Source organism: Python bivittatus, unplaced genomic scaffold (genome assembly GCF_059951505.1).
Source record: "Python bivittatus isolate LINGU-HERP-01145 unplaced genomic scaffold, Pbiv_v1 ctg000480_np1212, whole genome shotgun sequence".
In the NCBI taxonomy this organism is placed as follows: Eukaryota; Metazoa; Chordata; class Lepidosauria; order Squamata; family Pythonidae; genus Python; species Python bivittatus.
The window spans coordinates 89,305,885-89,325,615 of record NW_028277075.1 but is presented as its reverse complement, the minus strand read 5'-3'; the positions used below and the strand labels follow the sequence as shown (position 1 = coordinate 89,325,615).

The 19,731-nt window shown below is 38.2% G+C and overlaps 2 protein-coding genes across 7 annotated transcripts in view; both read right to left on the bottom strand.

Moving 5' to 3' along the window:
* Nucleotides 1-6,869, bottom strand: part of CCNT2 (cyclin T2) — a 33,025-nt gene extending 26,156 nt beyond the window's left edge. For 2 of the 4 annotated variants that reach the window (XM_015887872.3, XM_088146494.1), the window contains exons 1-2: nt 5,978-6,264; nt 2,329-2,410 (exon numbers count right to left, since the gene is read on the bottom strand). In XM_015887872.3, the coding sequence (XP_015743358.3) occupies nt 2,329-2,410; nt 5,978-6,249 (354 nt within the window). In that variant the 5' untranslated portion in view covers nt 6,250-6,264. The other 2 variants (XR_015797193.1, XM_088146495.1) reach the window with 2 other exon arrangements.
* Nucleotides 6,870-8,681: 1,812 nt separating this feature from the next.
* Nucleotides 8,682-19,731, bottom strand: part of ACMSD (aminocarboxymuconate semialdehyde decarboxylase) — a 42,119-nt gene continuing 31,069 nt past the window's right edge. For 2 of the 3 annotated variants that reach the window (XM_088146496.1, XM_088146497.1), the window contains 5 exons: nt 17,217-17,312; nt 16,798-16,970; nt 12,105-12,203; nt 9,452-9,528; nt 8,682-9,270 (listed from right to left, as the gene is read on the bottom strand). In XM_088146496.1, the coding sequence (XP_088002622.1) occupies nt 9,171-9,270; nt 9,452-9,528; nt 12,105-12,203; nt 16,798-16,970; nt 17,217-17,312 (545 nt within the window). In that variant the 3' untranslated portion in view covers nt 8,682-9,170. The remainder of the gene's footprint in view (nt 9,271-9,451; nt 9,529-12,104; nt 12,204-16,797; nt 16,971-17,216; nt 17,313-19,731) is intronic. The other variant, XM_007427039.3, reaches the window with a different exon arrangement.

Here is a 19,731-nt window from a genome sequence, read left to right as displayed (position 1 = left end):
ATAAGTGGTCTAGGTGGGACAGAGTAATTTATTTAAACTTTGTGTGTTTAAAACTTACCATGAATGAAATATAAAGAGTGTTTTGTTTTTTAATGAAGTTATTTCTATTATGGGTGGATCCAGGTTCTTTGACAGAGTGATTGGTAGGACTTAAACAAGTGTTACCAATCTTTCATATCTTAATTCAATGTGTGAATTAACCTGCTGCTGTCATATATTGTGAGCCACCAAAAGTCTGCTTATGATTGCAGCTGGATATAAATGTGATAAATATTATGGTATATTTCCTCAGCTGTTATAATGCATTTTATAGGGAGTTGCTTCCTGAAGATGGACAAGCAATTCAGCTGGTCCAGAAGCCAGATCTATAAACTGATTTGGTACATGTGATCATTATTCACAAACTCTCAAACTCTTTTTAATTTCTTTCCATTCAAAGACCTTTAAAAGCCATATGCAACTTATACCTTGGATACCTTCAAAAGTACATCCAGTATATACTTCCCATGAGTTTTAGTGTGAAGAAATATTGCTGCAGATGCTACCATAGATGTAAGGCAGATTTCTTGCTGATAGCATCTTAATTGTGACTTTTTCAGATAAATAATTCTACATCAGAACATACCTCATAATGTCTTTTTGATTCCATCAAAACACGCTACATATACTCTTCACAGAAAATATAGTTGTGCTTACTTTTACTGAAATTCTAAATAGCTGATTATACATATACAGCCCCTAAATTTTTTACCTCTGTAATAATTCATTGCCATCAAGGTTTAGGTATTTCAAAAAAGAAAGTGATGGTTTATCAAATTTTCTAATGACAACATAGTATCTGTTGTCTTAATTTTGAACCAAGCTCACAAGTGGGTTCACACATACATTGTGATTTGTTTGTGGCTAAGTGTAATGTATGATTCCAGATATTTTAGTTCCATAGCTTGTCTGTGGAACTACAGACATGGAAATGCTAAAGAATGTCTCATTATGTACATGAACTCCTTTGGATCCCAAGATATAACAAGGTTTGCATGTCACTTTCAGTAAACACAATAACGTAACTATTCAAATCATGTATTTTTCATTTTAATTCATCACTTCTTTGCTATTAACTAATATACAAGCAGAAAATATTTGACCAATGAGCACTTACAAAATAATTGCTATGGTGTAGAGAAGAAGGGTATGGCTAGCCTCAAAACTCCAACTGACAAACTGATGACAATCCCTTCCCACCTATCTAACCCTCTTGATATCTCTATCACTCCAGCTTTCTTTTGTGGGTAGGTGGGCACACATTCAAAGAAAGACATTATGTCCAGAATCATTCTTGTAAATAAAATAGAATCTAGAGGTAACATGACCACTTCTCTTTTAAAAGGCCCAAGAGAAGCATCCCAGACAGGTTGCCTGCAATTACATTTTGCAGATTGTATTAAAGTCCCATTGTGTTTGTGTTAAGAGAACTTTCAGGACTATTTTGTTGTTGTTGTTAGACTAGGCTTTTAGAATATACCTTCAGGGTGAAGTGCAACTAGCTTAGAAAAGCATGCTATAGTGAGATTATCATTTACTAAGGAACCTGCAGTTTAATTTTGAACTACAGCCTCTATCTTGCCATTGCGAACCTGATGACTTCTGAAAGTGTTAATATGACTCATTCTTAAGTGGACTTAATAAGCGCAGTTTCCCATGAGAAAACAATTCCATCTTAGTTCATGAAGCTGATTGAATGATATCCAAAATCATGTTATTCCCTTTTTAAGTTTGTGCAAAAGTAAATTTGAGTTATGCTTTAGCTTCTTTCTGAAACATATGGATGGGATATTCTGTTACTTCTGTAGCACTGACACAAGCTGCATATAGATGATAAATACATTTTGTGTTGAAATCACTGAACATCTTTATTTCATTTGTTTGGGGAACTGGATTTCTAAGTAACCTCTCCTTTGTTCCCAAGGAGTGCTAGCTAACACCAAGCATATGGCTACTGGTTTCTACAGTCTGTAGTTCTCAGTTTACAAAAGATCACATGATTTAGTGATCAGATATATTAAAAAGCTATTAACCCATACTGATATAGCTTGTTTGCCCATATGTATGTTAGCAAATTGTCACCAAAATAAAAACAAACTTTTTTAAAGGTTTTCTGGGAAACTGTCCAGAACATATTCTTTCTTATCACAGGGAAGATATTATAAATAGCTTATACTACAAGGCTAACACATCCTCCCCCCTTTTTATTTTAAAGCCATGTATCATAGAACAGTAGCATTTCAAAAGCCACTTTCAGTTACATTTTATGCCAAGTTCAAATATACTTACATTTCTATTGAATTTTGTGAATGAATGGTGCATATAAAATCTGTGCATGTAAACAATTGCGGTGTTAATTGTAAGTTGAGATCTTAAATGGTGTCAAGGAAATACTAAATATGCATCCTCTATTAAGCTCACATTCAGTTGCTCTGTAAAAAAGAGCCAGGATTTTTTTTCAAATTATTGATTCAAATATTGTCAGGCCCAGCCCAAGAACAACAGGGAAATAGTCCAGCTAAGTTCAGTTCTTTTACTGCTTATACCATATAGACAGAATCTCACCAGACTAAATCTGTACTACTCTAACCTAATAGATATATCCTGGGAGATTCAAGGGAGTGGCTATCCTAAATTCCTTCCTCTTCCCATGTTCCTGCTCTGGACTGTGCTGTCTCTTGTCTCTCCCCCATTCCTGAAATGTGCTCCCTCCTTCCTAAGAACCTACTGCACTATTGCAGTCCCTCACATCACCTCCCCCTTCATAGATGCATTCCAAATATAATTTTAAGAGATTGAAGAAGTTTGCTAATTTACCATTTTATACCATGTACCTCTCTAAACACAAGGGCTCTATCGGCAAGAATCTTCCAATCAACTGGGACAAAGTTGTGGCAAAAAGAAAGGAGAGCAAGCTTCCTCATTTTTGTCCCCCAGCAGTGCCCTATGCCCACAGAAAATCTGCTTTGAGGTTTGGGAAGGAACTTCCAAAATGGCATACACAGTGATAAGACATTACAACATTCTCTCTTCTACAGAAAGAACATTCTGAGAGGAACTCTATGCTGCCCACATTGGCAAAATAAAAGCTGGATCCAATTCAAAGATTATATCCAGTCATGCAAGGAGAATTTCTGCCTTCTCCCCACCATCTGAAAAGTCCACCCAGAGAATCAAAAGGTATCCATGAAATTCTTGGAATAAGAGATGGAAAGCTATGGTGGTGATACAACTGTGGAAAATCATAAGGATTTATTATGTAAATAATAAACATAATATTTATTGCTGTAATAAGGAAGGCACCCTTAGGGTTGGACTAGCCCCTCCCTTCAGACACTTTTAGTTCTGAGGTCACCTATGCCTGGGGGTGAACAGGGACTGGAAAAGCTGCTGCCACCACATCTTGGTTATAAATCAGATTCACCCTTCCACACTAGCCCTCTGGTGAACCAGGAGAAGACTGAAGGGGAAATCCTAACCCCACCCTGGATCTAGCTAAATTACAGAAAGGGGAACCACACAAAATTTTGGGGAGTCAATAGCTCAGCCAAGCTGAAGTGGGTGCTAGAAGGCAGTCAGTCAACTACAGGATTTAAATAAAAATCCACTTTATTAAAGATGCCAAAAGAAGATAAGGTTCCACACACACAATACACAGTTAAAAAGAATTTTTTAAAAAAACCTCTAACCCTAATGCAATTCTAGCTACAGCCAAATAACTCAGTTTCTAACTATGCCTGAGATAACTCCCTCATGCAACTCAAAAGAGACCAAACCTCTTCCTACCCAAAACCCGACAGAACCCCATTCTTTCCTTTATTGGCTTTTAGGGTCAGGCAATTCCCTCTGGGCAGAGAAGGCTGGTTTGTGAGTTAAAGGGCCAGCTGCTCTCCACTACAAAGGCAGATGCAGTTTGTGCTAATGTTACACAGATACACCATAGTAATATTTTTTTAGAAAATTATTTTTTCAATGGTGCCATTTTCAAATACATTATTCCATAACTTCTGAACCTCATGTCATTCCACTTCAGAGACTAACAATTTCAGTGTCTGTTAAAAAATGTTGGCTTTTAAAATTAAGCAAACATACTAAGTCAACATGCTGTTCAGAAATTATCTTCTCCCAGCATCTTCTGTATTAGAAACTATAATAAGCTACCATATGTGAGTTATAAAATCTAGAAAATGTGTTTATCACTTAAAACATTTAGTATTCACAATGTTTATTTAAATAAGTCCATTCTTATTTCAATCAGTCAGTCAGTCAATTACAGTCTTAGACCAATACAAGCAATGTGTTCATGAGGGCTCTGTGAGTATTTATAAATCTTAATAGTAAATAAAATAAAATTTGAGACAAAACACATTTATAAAACAATCTGTCTAGAATCTGTAAGGTACAAAAAGAACAATCTATGTCTACATTATAAAGTAGACTCTAAGAAACTGACTTATTTCAGTTGTTACTACTTACACAAATTTTACAAGCAATATGTGAATTAGAGTATGTTTATTTCTAAAAATGCTCTAATGGATCCTGCACTGAGCAGGGTTTTGTACATGGCCTCTAAGATCCCCTCCAACTCTGATGCTATGAAATAAGAAATCCCTCCAGTTGAGGTCAACTTTATTGATTTCATGGACACGTCCATACAATTTTCTTGGCAACAGTATGAAAGTTGTTTGCCACTGCCTTCTACTGGTATTTTATTATTTGCCAATCTAGCATGATACTCTGGGATTTTATGGTGATGTTTCATCCAAATAATAACCAGATCCAAACCTGCTTAACTTTTTGAGATCAGCTTACTAGCAGAATTAATTTTATGATAAACAGCAGCTATCAGTTTATCAATACTGATTTCAGCAAAATGTTGATCTAAATTACAATTGCTAATAGCTCTGAAAGTACTCTTTGTTATCTTCAGTACATTTTGTAAGGATGTCTTGGTATTTATGTACAAATAGTTCAGTCTGCAATCAATAAAACTACAGAAATTATGAATGATAGCAGTCATTCCTTACTTCAAACTCCTGAAAAACTGTTGAGAATACCCAAGAGAATACTTGTAATTTCACTATTCTAAAATATTAAAGTTCTATTTTGCCTATTTTTCTGACTTTTAAGTTGCTTAGATTGTTTTACTGTTATTTATTTGAAACATTGTATACAGTTTCCCATTAAAAAAAAACTTGATGTGGGTTCTTTTCTATCCTTCATATCAAATGTCTAAAAACAGTGATTATTTGCCAGTGTGTGGAAAACACTGCTGTCTATTCCTTACTGTGCCACCAAACTCTTATCCACCACATGAATTAAAGCATCAAATCCCATATGCTTGACAAACTCATATATAGGCTACTTGAAGGCATTTCGTTTCACTAAATAGATATAGATATATAGACAGTCACTGTTAAATTGCAATAAAAAACAACTGCTTTTGAAAAAGAAACAAAACAATACTGACGGAACAAGTCTGAGATTGAAACCCTAGCACGTATTTAGCAGCCATTATATAACCACGATTCTTTGCAATCAATCAAACCGAAAAAGCACCTTGCTAAAACTCTAAATCCCCTCGAAACCCATGCAAGCGAGAGAAAGGGGCTGAATAGGACACTCGCGTGCCGGCGTCGAAAACTTAAACCGCTTTGGACAAGGTAGGCAAGCAGGCGCCGAACTCTATCTCGCTTTCTCCTCGACTCCCGGGGGAGCCCGTAGCGCCTTCCCGACTCTCCCCTGAAGACGGGAGAGCAGGCCGAGGGGTGGAGCCACAGCAGGCGAGGCCTGAGGTTCGCAATCGGGCCAGCCTTCCGAAAGACCCGGGACGAGGCGTCACCCCGAAAGGCTCCTGCCTGAGCACCTCCCAACCGCTGACTCACTCCCCCGACCATCTCTTCCCCCTTCCAAGCCCATCGCCCGCCGCTAAGGATACACGTTGAGGCGCTGGCCCATATCCTGGATGAGATTGGCCGCCTGCTGCCGGTAGGAGAGCTCTTTGTCGGCCTCGACGCCGCAGTGGCGCGACGGCGTGTTCTCCAGCCGCTCCCGGCTGAAAAACCAACGCGAACTTCCTAGGCCGCCTCCGCCAGGTCCGCGCGACCCCGAACTCGCGCCAGGTCCAGAACCCACCACCGCCGCCATGACACTTCCTCCTCCTCCCGAAGCAGCACCCGCCACCGGCGCGCCCGGCTCCTCCTCTTCCATCGCGGCCCCTCTCGCGAGAACTCAGACAAAGCGCGGCCAAACCGGATCCTTCAGCTACACTCTGGCTTTAATAAACCATAGAGTTGCAGCCTGGGGGAAGGGAGGAATGGCGAATGACTATATAATACGACTTTAAATAGCCGCCCCTATCCAGTCGGAGTAGGTTCCTTCTAACATTTTTTTCCTCCATGGCGGCTGTGTGAAGGTTTTTCTAGACGGTTTTATCAGTAGAAATAGGAAGGGGAACTCACACTGCTTCATGCATGCAGAAGAAGCGTCCTGATTTCTTCGGAATGTTTGTTCTCTCCATGTACTTTCCCGGGGCAAAAGTGATAGTTCATAAAAAGGGTGTTATCAGTGAATAGTTGTGAGTCCACTCGGAGATAAGAGTAAATAGGTGACTTCGTCTTAGTTTTGGTCTATGTGCACGGTATCTTTTAGTAGCTTTAAAATATTTTCTAAATGGCTTGATGAAGGCTGTGCAAACCATTATGAACAAGAGAGGATCTACAGTCTCTGTTTAATATAATCTATGTCATTTGTTGCTAGAGGGGTGTTTCCAGTGAAAACCCATCTTGTGAAACTTGCATTAGATTATCTTCAAAAGTAATGGTAAAATGTCCCTCTCGACTCATTCATCACCCAATTGTTTGTAGGGGTGTCTTACACAGACTCTCACGTGGGTATTTTTCACTTCAACTGCTTTATAAAGCTCTCTAAATTCAAAAATCCCATAATGCCAAATTAAATGTCATGACTTGGGGAAAACGTTTCTTTTTTGCTGTTAAACTTCGATTCTCAGAAGAGCAGCTGTTCCTGGACTTTGGGATTAGTCCATTGCTTTCAATAGACATTGAAAGCCAAAACAAACACTCAACTCCCTAAAAGAGACTTAGAAGTCAGCCATCTACTTAAATAGTCTATTGCCTGATTTTGTACAGAGAGAAGGAAAGGGAAAATAATGTTTGGTCAGGAGCTAGTGTTTGACATAAACTGCTTTCAGGCCCTTCAGTCATTTCCTAAGCACTCACCTGTGTGTCCTGCTTGCCCCGGTATGAGGCCAACCCAGTAAATATTTCTCAGAGTCGAGTTCTCCAACTCCCTCCCACCCCCACTGCCATCTGCTATGAAGGTAGCCTCTGTCTGCCTGCCTTTTCTTGCTCAGAGACAGAAGTAGTGCTTTCTGACTTCTGCCAGCACGGGTTTTGCTGTACAGCCTGCCTGCTGTGCTTCATTTCATTCTAGCCAAATGCCTCCACTCCAATTGGCGCCTGTGCATCACTCTCTCCAGTGGCCATTTAGACCTGGGTTGTCTGACTTCTGGATGGACCTTCCCATGGTGGACTGTTGAAATGCTGAATAGTTGTTTTTAATTTTTACAGGTTTACCACTGTATAGGTGAAAGGTTGGCCTTTTTAAAAAAAAAAAAATAATAATTTAGTGATGGAACAGTTTAATTAGGTGAAATTGACAGGAGTTCTGCCAGTTTCCGTTTCTAGCCCAAGTGAGGGGAAAGAAGGTAAAACTGGTGTTTTTTTTTTTACTCACTAGTGGACAGGTCAGATGGGAAGTTGTCAAATTCAAGGCTGTACAGAAGGTGTATCAATGGAAACCACATGTCTTCAAAAACTCAGTCATGGAAAGGGAAGCAATTCATGCTTCCTTTCCAGACCCAGGTAGGAGATTTAAAGAAGCAGGAGAATCCAGCAGTCCAGAGCCATGGTAACTGCTGTCCAGAAAGAGCCAGTGTTGTCACCAAAGCTGAAGAACAGATTGAAATTCATACATGGGTTTTTTAAGCCAATTCATTTTGCATGGGAGGCAAGCCGCATAAAGATGCTGTGTGCAAGAGTCCTAAGTGGGATTGCTTTATCTCGGATATCTCAGGTTTATATAGGTTGAGGCTATTTAAGATTTTTTAAAATCTATGTTAAAATTGTTTTTGTAAATAGAAATGTAAGCTCCTCTGAAGGTACAGTGTGTTCTTTTTAAAGAGTACTGTTAAAAAAAGAAATATGAGTCAGAGCAAATAGAACAATTAATAGCTAAACAAACATTACATGGTAACCCACTATTTTCTTAATCATGGTTTACTTAATTAGTCCAAGTGGCTGACTTTACACAACATTCTGAACTGAAAACTAACTATGTTAGCTGGGTTTGACAGCACACTGACCTTCAAGTAAGCCAATTACCATTTTGCCTAAAGTGTTGTATGAATCCAATCTGTGTGGTTGTGTATAGTTCTGTGTGTTCTGCAAACCCAGACAATTGGGTTAAATAAGAATAACATGGTTGTTAATCATCAGTAAATATATCCTGCAAGCACAATCTTTGACTGTAATTCTCTGAGCACCTACCTGGGAGTAAGTCTGATTGAATATGGTGGGAGTTACTTCTAAGTAAACATGAATCAGCTTTTGAGATAAATATATTGTAGCAAGTTGCCATTTATTCTTTTCTAAGGTGTGCATGATTATAGATACATAGAATATGTTATCTTTCTATTGAATTCCTAGGCTCAAGGAGATAAGCAATAAAATTATAGTAGTAATTAAAATTCCAAAATTCAAATAGGACTACATAACCTTATCCTTGCACCCACCAATTTCCCTACCTTTATATAAACAGATTGTTCTATTTTGATTTATTCGGATCTTTCTGTAACAGTGCAATACTTAAGAGGAAGAGAGACAATTTCTTTTAAGTTTAAGTGATAATCATTCATTGATAACATGCTAAAATGGTCCATTCCATATATAACAGGAAAATTTCTTACAACTATATACCTTTTCTAAAAGTTCTTAATGCATTTGGCTTTTATAAAGGTGGATTCAGGTTTTCAGCATATGTATATTATTTGAAATTGGCATGAGAGTGCATAAATATAAATATATAGTTTTATGGTTGTCCTCCAGAACCTAAAAATGTTCATATATAAGTACAATAGTTCTGTTATTACTCAAATTGTTTTCTGTCAATATCCAAAAATGAAAGAGCATTGCCAAACTTGAGCTTCTCCTGTAACAAAAAAAAAGAAAAAAGATTTTGAGAAAGCGTTAACAAATGTTTTGTATATATGCAAAAGCTAAAGATTCTGCCTCAGAAGGCTTCCCAATCAAATACAGTGGTACCTCTAGTTACGAACACCTCTAGTTACGAATTTTTCAAGATACGACCAGCTCCGGCCCCAAAAATTTACCTCGACATGTGAACTCCGCCTCGAGCTACGAACCGGATCCGCGGCCATTTGCCCTGCTGCCACGCGGTCGCAGCTTCCTGTGGGCGAGATCGCGGTAGCAAGGAGACATTCGGTGAGGCTTGTGGTGTGTTTTGTCGCGTTTGGAAGGTTTTTGGTGTGCTTGTCAGCATGGCTCCAAAGAAAATGCAGAGCAGGCTGGCAACTGACTTTAGACAGGTTTTTCCCCAGAACTGAGCCTGCAATTAAGAGGCAAAGAAGAGAGGAAACCCCTGAAGGAGATCTCCCCGATGTCCCTTTGGAGGGAGACTCTCCCTCCAAACAATAACTGCCTCCCCACCCCATTCTCCCTCTTCATACTGTGCTGTACTGTACTTTTTTTCATGTTTTTGAGGTTTAAAAATAAAATGCATATGTTTCAGAACTGTTTAGCCGTATTTACATTGAACCTTATGGGGGAAATTTACCTCGGGGTGCGACCAAATTCGGAGGGTGGATTAGCCGTATTTACATTGAACCTTATGGGGAAATTTGCCTCATGGTGCGACCAAATTCGGAGGGCGGAACGGATTAACTGTATTTACATTGATCCTTATGGGAAACTTTACCTCGACTTGCAACCAACTCGAGTTGCAACCAGAGTCATGGAACGGATTAAGTTCGTAACTAGAGGTACCACTGTACTCAATGAATCACTGCTTAAAAATAAATTCATAAATTAATTATGTATTATAATGAACATCCACAAGCATCACTAAGTAGCTGCTTCTTCCCACAAATCTCTCAGAACATGCTAATGACATGGAGAGAACAGAGAGATAGACAACAGATATATATGAAAAATATATATCCTGAAAAATCTGTCAAATGTAATGTATCTGAACTTCGTCTAGCGCTCAGTTCAATATGATTTTTAATTACCATATGCTCCACCTGCAGAGCAGTACAAATAGATTATCAATATATCTGATAATCAGTGTTACTCCAACAGAAATGTTCGGTCCTTTCTTTTCTATCAAATAATGCTGAGAGATAACTTGAATTTGAAGATAAAGGCATATATCGAAAAGTAAAATTGATGCAAAAAATTCATAGATTCTCTAACAGATAAGGTGAAAACTTCATTGAATTACAGTTGATTCCTGGTGTCCTCACAAAATATGTCCTCACAAAATAAGCATATGCTGTTTCAATCATAGATACTAATGCTACTTTTTGTGCTTACTAATGCTACTATTTAATGTTTGCTTTTGTCATTTTTAGTTGCTTTTTTTAGCTTCCCAATGTAATTTACAGCTCCTGGATTTCCTGATAGTTTCCTATTCAGTTACTAACCACATATATTGAAAATAATTTAATGTATAAATTAAATATGTAATTAATAAATTAATTTATTTTTATTCATATATTTAATAAATGCATATATTTAATTAATAAATTAATTTCATACAGTTTTTAAAATGACAATGGGTGATGATATAAAGTAGGGCAACCCTTTATAGGCCAGGCTATTAATTGATAATTTATTTCTAGTTTATAGTATGGCAAAACAAGTTTATATGGCCCAAAGAGGCAATATTTCTTCTATTTTACTTTAAAATCTTACTGCCATGACACTGAAATGATCATCTTAGAATTTCTATACTGAGCTTTTGTTCTTTCCTATTGGTTCTTTTATTTGCAGCATAGTATTCTAGGCATGAATACTAGGGTGGTGGTATTATATTCTGTTTCTCACTTATTCAGAGGACCAGTTATTATGAAAAATCAACATTTTATTTCACAATAACATTCTATTGTTAATGTCAAGTAAAGTTGTTTCTGTTTAGAGAGTAGAACTACATCAATACAACTCCTCTTGACTGCATAATTAAAGGATGACTGCCCCAAGGGCTACCAGAGTTTCCTTTCTGACGGACGGACAGATGGACAGACAGACAGACAGATAGATAGATAGATTCTCCCTTTTTTTCCTTTCTTTTCCCTTTTTTGACCCTGTCCAACTCTCAACTACCTCTCTCCCCTCTACATGGAGTAACATCACTAGAATTACAGAGATTAGTTTCAGTAGGGGTAAGAAATCATATTCCATTTAAATTCTTCCATTCCCGCCTTCAGATTTCCTATGCTGACCACATATTAGCTTCACCCCTAATGTCTCAGGTTATTTCAAAATATGATCCAGTGTGAGAACCAGTTTGATCTAGTAGTTAAAGTGCTGAAGTGGGAGTGGGGAAACCTGAATTCTAGACCTGCCTTAGCCATGGAAGCCAACTGGGTGACTTTGGGCTAGTTGTTCTCTTTCAACCCTGGGAGAAGGCAATGGTAAACCACCTCCAAACAAGAAGCCAAGAAAAATGTATGAAGTCTATGTAGTCACCAGCAATCAAGTCTGACTTGAAAACAAAAATTTTAAAAATTGTCCCAACTGTAAATTTTTGCAAAGGATTGTTCTTTCTTAAACATTTGTTTACATTACTTTACACTACTTTAAAAAAGAAGTCTGTCTGACTAGAAGCTTATATATTTAAATAGTAGGGCCTTAAACATGTCATCTAAGCCTCAAATCAAGGACAATAAACTAAAAATTACTCCACTGACATCCACATTTTTAAAAGTAAACTTTAAAGGATTCACTCAAAAGCAGATAACCTACCTTTAATTCCTCATCAAAGTCTTCCATGGATTCAATCAGTTTTCCAGGCTCATGTTCCCCAAGTGGAAATGGATAATCTGTTCCCAACATCACTTTCTCCTACAAATAGAAGCAAGTAGGTGGATTACCCTGCTGGCATTTAATGGAAGTTCCTTTTTCATCTTAATCATTATGATGATTGGATGGATGGATGGATGGAAAGACAGACAGACGTATTAGTTTTTAAATTGCATGCAAGTCTGGAGATTTGAATGCCAAGGAAAAGCTAGAAAAATTCAGGAAAAAGATTCCCATTATTTCTGAGATTTCCCCTGCCTTAATTTTTTTCATGAGTTAAAAAAATATATATTTTCTAATCTTTTCCTTTTGAATAATATGCTGTCAGACACTCTGGTTTATGTCTAGAAATATGCCAGATCAATAAATAAATATGCTTAGACATTTTGAAGGGCAAAGAATTCTGCCTTAATAATGGGACATCTTTAGTTTCCAGAAATCCATGAACATAATAAAAAAAAAGGGATCAGATGATTAGAAAATGCTAGCAGTGATAGTACTTCAGATTCAGAAAAATGGATTAAACATGTCAAAATGCATATCCTGAGAATTAGTTTCCCCCCACCTTTCCATTTTTCATCTAAGTCTGAAAATTAGTGTATTTCTATCTTTGTCCAGAATGTTCTTGGTTTTACCGCAGCATTTATGGTTTCTTTGATTTTTTTTGCCTGCATGTTTCTCTTAACAAGCAAATATCAAGAGAGAGTATATTCCTTGGAATTCTGTGGTTTGTAGTGCCATTTGTAACAGAATAAAAACAGATTAAAATAAATTCAATCAATATAATTATACTTGCCAAAATAAATTATACTTTTTAATTTTATACATGAAACATACTTCTACAAACAAATCAAATTTGCAATATGTTTTGTAAAATAACAAAGTGATTTTATGATTGTAAAGTGCTAAAAATAAGGACTGACTACATATATTTCATTTTTTCCCAACATTTCTGTTTTTTCTCTGGAAAAGTGACAAAAATATTGTTTCTCATTGCATTGCAATTAGCAGAAATTTTACATTTCTATCAAAGTTAGCTTGTATGGTACCGTGACAATGTATTGCCTCTATTATTTGCATCATTTACAGGCAACACCCATCCTAGCTGATTGTTACATTCTTTCATTTGCAATCATTCTCCTGATCAATATGGCCAAGTTTATCTAGCCACTGCATTGTATTAGGTTATTTGCTGGGGGCTCAAGCAACTTATTTGTCATAAGTAAATATCAATCTTTGAGGAACGTAGAAAATTTGTGTTAGCACAACTGATCACAATAATACATGCTTGTCATTTTTTGTGAGCCTTTCTGCAAACTTACACTGAACAGTCTTATAAGAGATAAAGTTTTCTCCTTATTAATGGATTCTCCTGATTTTTGATATAATTACATTATTTTCTATAGATAAAAGTATGTCGTTTATGTATTTTAGTACAGAAAAATTTCTCACTTTTATGTACTAAAAGATAGATGATCATGAGGATAATAACTTGGAGTAAAATACAGAATCTGGTTTTGACAGATAGCATATAGCTGATAAACCATGTTAATAAAGTATTTAAACTAAGGGCTTCTGTGGGAGAAGAGATAAAAGCCAGGATGGTGGCCACAACCACATGACTGCAGCCCCACCAATGTTTTTTTTTTTTACAAGCATCATACAAGCAACACATGTAAAAAAGGGGTAGAGCTTCAATCACACATCTTGACTTTTTTGAATCCCAAAGTACCCCTGAATGAAACTGCATTAAATTGGTATTGATATTGGCAGAAATAATATTGGTTTGCTTTTGCAGCATTTTAGTGAATATTATCTATCTACGAAGTAGGAAGGAAAAAAGGAGAAATCAGTAAATCCTCAATTTAAGCCTTCATCATATATATATATTTATCTAACCACCTATTAATGGCTACAGATAACTTTGGTATCTATGCTTCCATCTACAATAGTAATCTAGTTCATTTATAAAATTATATCTTGCACCAAAGGGAAGGAATTAGTGAAACTGTGACAAGATGAGTTACATTGAATGATGTAATAAACTGATGCTTTCCTTCATCATAAATAAATACCGTGTTTCTTCTTATCCTATTCTATCATACAGAGTTTTCTGAGACTAAAGTATGCCTTTTTAACATAGACTGTACCGAATAACTTGGGTTTCTGATGCTTCATCATTTGGAAGTAAAGCCCAAATTAATGAACCTGGAAGTCATAAGTCATTTTGCTTTTTGTACTTGCAACTGGTGATGTATAGAGTGAAGAAAGCACTATAGGACATTTCCCTTTTTGCTATCACATACTATTTCCAGTAGGCGTCACCACAGGGTTCTAAAAGAATGCTCTAATCTAAGCATTTATGCCAAAGTAGAAGTGCCTAATTTAGTCTAATCTGCTTTTTTGTGGTGGTAGTGGTGGGGAGGATGTAAAACAAAATAAAAGGAAATGCACATCACAAAAAATGGGAAATATTTTGAGCATAGGTACATAGCAGAACAGTTATGATTGATGAAGACCATCACATCTCTTTATCCGCAATGTGATTCCTCTTCCAATTTTTTCATACCAGTTTGTTGAGCAAATAAATCTCTAACATCAAATGTCAATATGACCTGAGGGACTTTCTAATGCATAATCTTTACTAACTGGGTGAGTTCTGCATGAGGAGGAGGAGGAGGATGCAATAGCCAGAAAAAATACAATGAAATTTTTTCTTCTGTGAACTTCATGCATGCAAGGAATAATTAAACACCACTGCAAATATCTGAGTATTTTTGCATTATGGTCATCAATTAGTGCAGCTTTTTTTCCTGCTTGTTCCCTAGTGTGAGTCATTTAAATAGCAGAAATTCTGACAGAATTCCTTTTGAGGGCAAACATCATTTATCTTACTCTGTGCTCCCATTTGGGAATGCTTCTGGGCTCTATTTTGTCCCAATTTGGGAAGGGGATAGGGGAAATCATCCAAAGATTTGGCCTCAAGGGCCATCAATATGCAATGGATATTCAACTCTACCTCCTTCTTCATGCAGTTATCCCAGGGAGCTTTTGAACCAGTATTCAGAGACTCTATTTGTTGTATAAGAAAGAATAAAGAGACACTTAATGTAGACATAAGTATTGGGGACTATGAACACTCATAACTGGCCTTAGATTAGAGCTACCATATCTGGGCTACAAAAAGCTGGATGACCACTAAATGACAGCAAAAAGATATACCTTTATTGTCATCGAATGGTTGTCTGGATTTTTGCAGCCCACATATGGTAACCATACTTTAAATGAATGTTGTGTTTTCTCTGAAGGACTAAGTGAATAATTCAGGAGTCCCAGGGATCCAGTGCCAAAATCTACATATTTGGGCTGCAAAAATCTGGACCACTATTAGATGGCAGAAAAGATCTAGAGTTTTCTATGGTTTTTTGCTGCAGTCTAGAATGGTCAGGATTTTTACAGCCCAGACATGCTGGCGTTAGCTATCCAGAGAAGCATGAGTGGTCTGTAACTGCTTATGCTGGTATGCTAGCTATGCTCTTGTGTGGAAAAGACAGATTTTTTTAATAGTCATCCCCATACCAGTAGTGCCCAGACTGGTATAGCATGCTATCTTGCTTTTAAGGAAAAACAGGGAAGAAGAGGTGAAGGTACAACTTGTTTTATCCGTCTCTTGCTTATCTTCATCCAATGAATGAAAGTGAAGGAAGGAGGAGACTACGGTTGACTAGAAACAAGAAGCAAATTCATTTTGCTCTGTTTCTCTTCTTCGCTATTTTTATTTTTAACCCAGGTCAAATATCAGGAATTATCAGATATTTCACAAATACGGCCTTTTCTTCCTGCCTTCTTTTTGATACTCTTCTTTTTGAGTGCATAGGTCTTTATTGTTCTTTTGGAGCTAACCACGCCATGACATAAGTCACACAATTAGCAACATTGTGAATATGTTTTAAGTGTAAACAGCAAGTTAGGATGTCTGACTTAGTTTGGCAATTTGGAGATAAGTAGGATGTTTTAACTCTTTGCCATTATTGTGGGCCTTATCTAAATTTGGAACTCTCATCTCTGGTGCCAAATAGCATAACAAATAGCAAGTATAGGAAACTGGAGTGGGTTCACAGCTGCAAGTGAACAATGTTGGAGGTGTAACTCCTGTGGCACAAGATTCTTCAGCACCTCATAACCTACTGATCATAAGGGGACGGTAGAAGGTAGATAACAAATTAAGGACGTGTTCTGTATCTCTTCTTTTCCTATTAGTCTGCCTGCTTTTTGTCTAAAGGATTGTTAATCTCAGGTTACTTTCTTCTGCCTTTGTTCTCAGTCACACATGCACAGAGTACTGACTCTCTGGCTCTTTTCCTGGTATCATGTAGTCAGATTCCTGTTCTAAGGAATGCCGACATGCCCACACAGAATGCTTCAACCTCCAGCAGAAAACTGAAGCCCTGTACCTCTGCCAGGATATTAGCCTATTACAGACCCCACTACTGCTACGTATTTTAAGAAAATGTTCATGCTATTGCTGATTGAATGAATGGAATAATGTCTAATTTGGCCTTCACTCTCAAAGGCTTTACTGTGGAATAGTGTTTACAGTCTAGGAATGTATCTTGCAAGAGAGGCTCTCACTCACCTTTCCTATCGTGTTTATCAGCAACCTCAGTGCATGTGCATCATGGACAAGTGAATCTGTGTAGAATGAACCAAGGTATTTCTTTGGATCAATGTTGTTATGGATTGCACACAAGTCAGGTCTCACACTGAATCCATGGGAAATACGTCCTACTGTGTAAGGAAAGGAACCACCTAAAAATAAAAATATATTGTAATTTATATGTTTTATGCATTAGTTTATATTCTACCTTTCCTGTAGGAGTACAAGGTGGCATATAGTTACTCTTTCCTCCATGTTTACCCCTCCAACAACAACAGTATGTAGTTGGTTAGGTTTAGAGATAGGACTGACCTATCAACTGAGTTTTAATGGCCGAGAGGTTCTCCAGTTCTAGACCAACAATATAATCACTATACTACTTTGGTTCTGATACTTACCTCCATGGGCAAAACAAACTCTCAGCTTAGGGAAACGCTCAAAAGTTCCTCCCATAATCATGGAGCAAATAGCAATGGTTGTTTCAGTGGGCATGCCTAATAGTAAGAAAGAATTTAATATCCAGGATTAATTATGGTAGTAATATGATGGTATTGTACCATATAGTTCTTATAGGTTTCTTGGACAGATCTTCATCCATGGAAGAGGAAGAAGGCCAGGGGCAGCCAGACAAATATTGGGCAATCTCAGTTCTGAGGACTGAGGCCCTAGCACCAGAATTACAGCAGAAATAAGTTGCATAGCTGCCGACATGGCACCAATGGATTCCAACCCTGAAATTCCACAACACAACCCACAAAAACCTCTGTGTCATTACTCTGCCAAAGGGCAGAGAGTGCTAGCTTACTTGGAAGAGCACAGTAGGATATTCCAAGCTGTGGTAAGAGAGATGCTCAGTCCCATATAGCTTTAAATAAAAACGTTACAAAAAGTGTATTGACTATAAGGAAGAGGGCATGTTTCTTTGTTTGATCTACTACTATTTACTGAAATTAATGGTTGGTTATTACTAATATGTTTGACCATCCATACTATCAGAGAAAATGACGTAGGTGCCATAAAAGGACCTTGTTGTAAGTTTATTCATTGCTGCATTTTACTGCTAAGGAAGAGAAACTCATATGTAATTTTTTGTTCCATGCCACAATTTGACCAGTGCTTGGAAAGTACTAATAACCCTCATACATTTGTTTTGTGTTCCTAAGTAGAATCCATCTTGTTACAGGGTGTGTGTGTGTGTGTGTGTGTGTAAATTGCTACTATTTGTTGCTACTGAAAAGCATAGTATATAACTTCTTTTTCAGTGCTTTCAAATAATGTATTAGGACATTTATAACAATTAAAAATCAGCTTCTGAAATAAAAAATTAACTCCAGGTTCTCTAAAATCTTATTTTAGATTTGATAGTGGATGAGGTGGCTGACCTGGCTTCTTTGCCAAAACTTGGATGGGCTGGGAGAGGGAGTTCCCTTCTCAGAGATGTGCCAACTTGGGTTTCAGGTTTGGTACCAGGGAGGGGAGGTGAAGTGGCATTTATCTGTGAATTGTTATGGGCTTTCACAGCTCTGCCTGAAGTGAGCCTCCCTGGCTGAAATTGGGTTCTAGGGAACCAGTGGAATTGTTGCTGTTAGTATAACAGTGTCTCCCCTGCTGCACTGCATCTTCCCTGCCTGAGCTTCTGTCACTGGGTGGGTGATTGAGATCCTACGCTGTGGAGTCCAGGGCAGTTTGGGGGTTGGTGGCCTCCATGACAGCCATGGACTTTCCCTTTTTAGGGAAGGTGGCAGAGAATGTGGTCAGGCATCAACTTCAGAGAAGCCTGGAGGAAGTGGATTATTTGGACCCATTTCACTTGGGTTTCAGGCTGGGGTTTAGTATGAAGATGGCATTGGTCACGCTTGTTGATGATCTGTGGTAGAGCCGGGCAGGGGGTGATTCATCCATCCTTACGCTCCTTAATCTCTCAGCAGCTTTCAATATTGTCAACCATGGTATCCTATTTTATGGTGGTTCTCCTCCTTTCTCTGTGGCCAGTTTCAATTGGTGTTGACAGGTGGAGAGAGATCTCACCCACAGCTCCTCACATGTGGGATGCCGCAGGGCTCGATGCTCTCTTCCCTTCTGTCTAACATTTACATGAAACCAGTGGTGAGGTTATCCGCTGGTTTGGGGTCAGGTATCATCAATATATGGGTGATATCCAGTTGTATATGTCAACCCCTGGCCAGCTGAGCAATGCATTCAAAGTCCTGATTCAGTGCCTGGATGCTGTATGGGTTTGGATGGGGAGGAACAGACTCAGGCTCAATCCTTTCAAGACTGAGTGGCTATGTCTATTTTAGCCTGCTGGATCCAGAGGTATTCTATTGATGACTCTCAATAGGACTGTACTTCCCAATTTGGGACCTATGTACAATCTACAGGTCCCCTTGGACTCTCAGCTCCCCCTCAAAGAGCAGGTGGCAGCTGTGGCCAAGAGGGCCTTTGTACAGGTATACCTAGTGTACCAATTGTGCCCCTTCCTAGATCGGGAGGCCTTAAACTGTCACTCAAGCCCTAGTCACCTCACAACAGGATTACTGTAATGCACTCTATTTGGGGCTGCCCTGGAAGCTACAGCTGGTCCAGAATATGAGGGCATGGGCACTAATGAGGATGTCACATTAAGTGTGTCACCCTGCTGCTTTGTGAGCTGCCCTGGTTATAAGTTGACTTCTGGGTGCAATTCAAGATGATGGTTATCACCTATAAAGCACTTCAAGGCATGGGCTTGACTACCTGAAGGACTGCCTATCTCTAGTCATGTTTGCCCATCAGGTTCAGTCCAACAGTTTGGGTGCACTCTGGGTCCCGTCAATTAATTAATGTCATCTTGCAGGATGCTATTCTGTTGCAATTCCTGCACCCTGGAATGATCTCCCAGAGTCGTGTGACTCCCACCCTTACGGCGTTCAA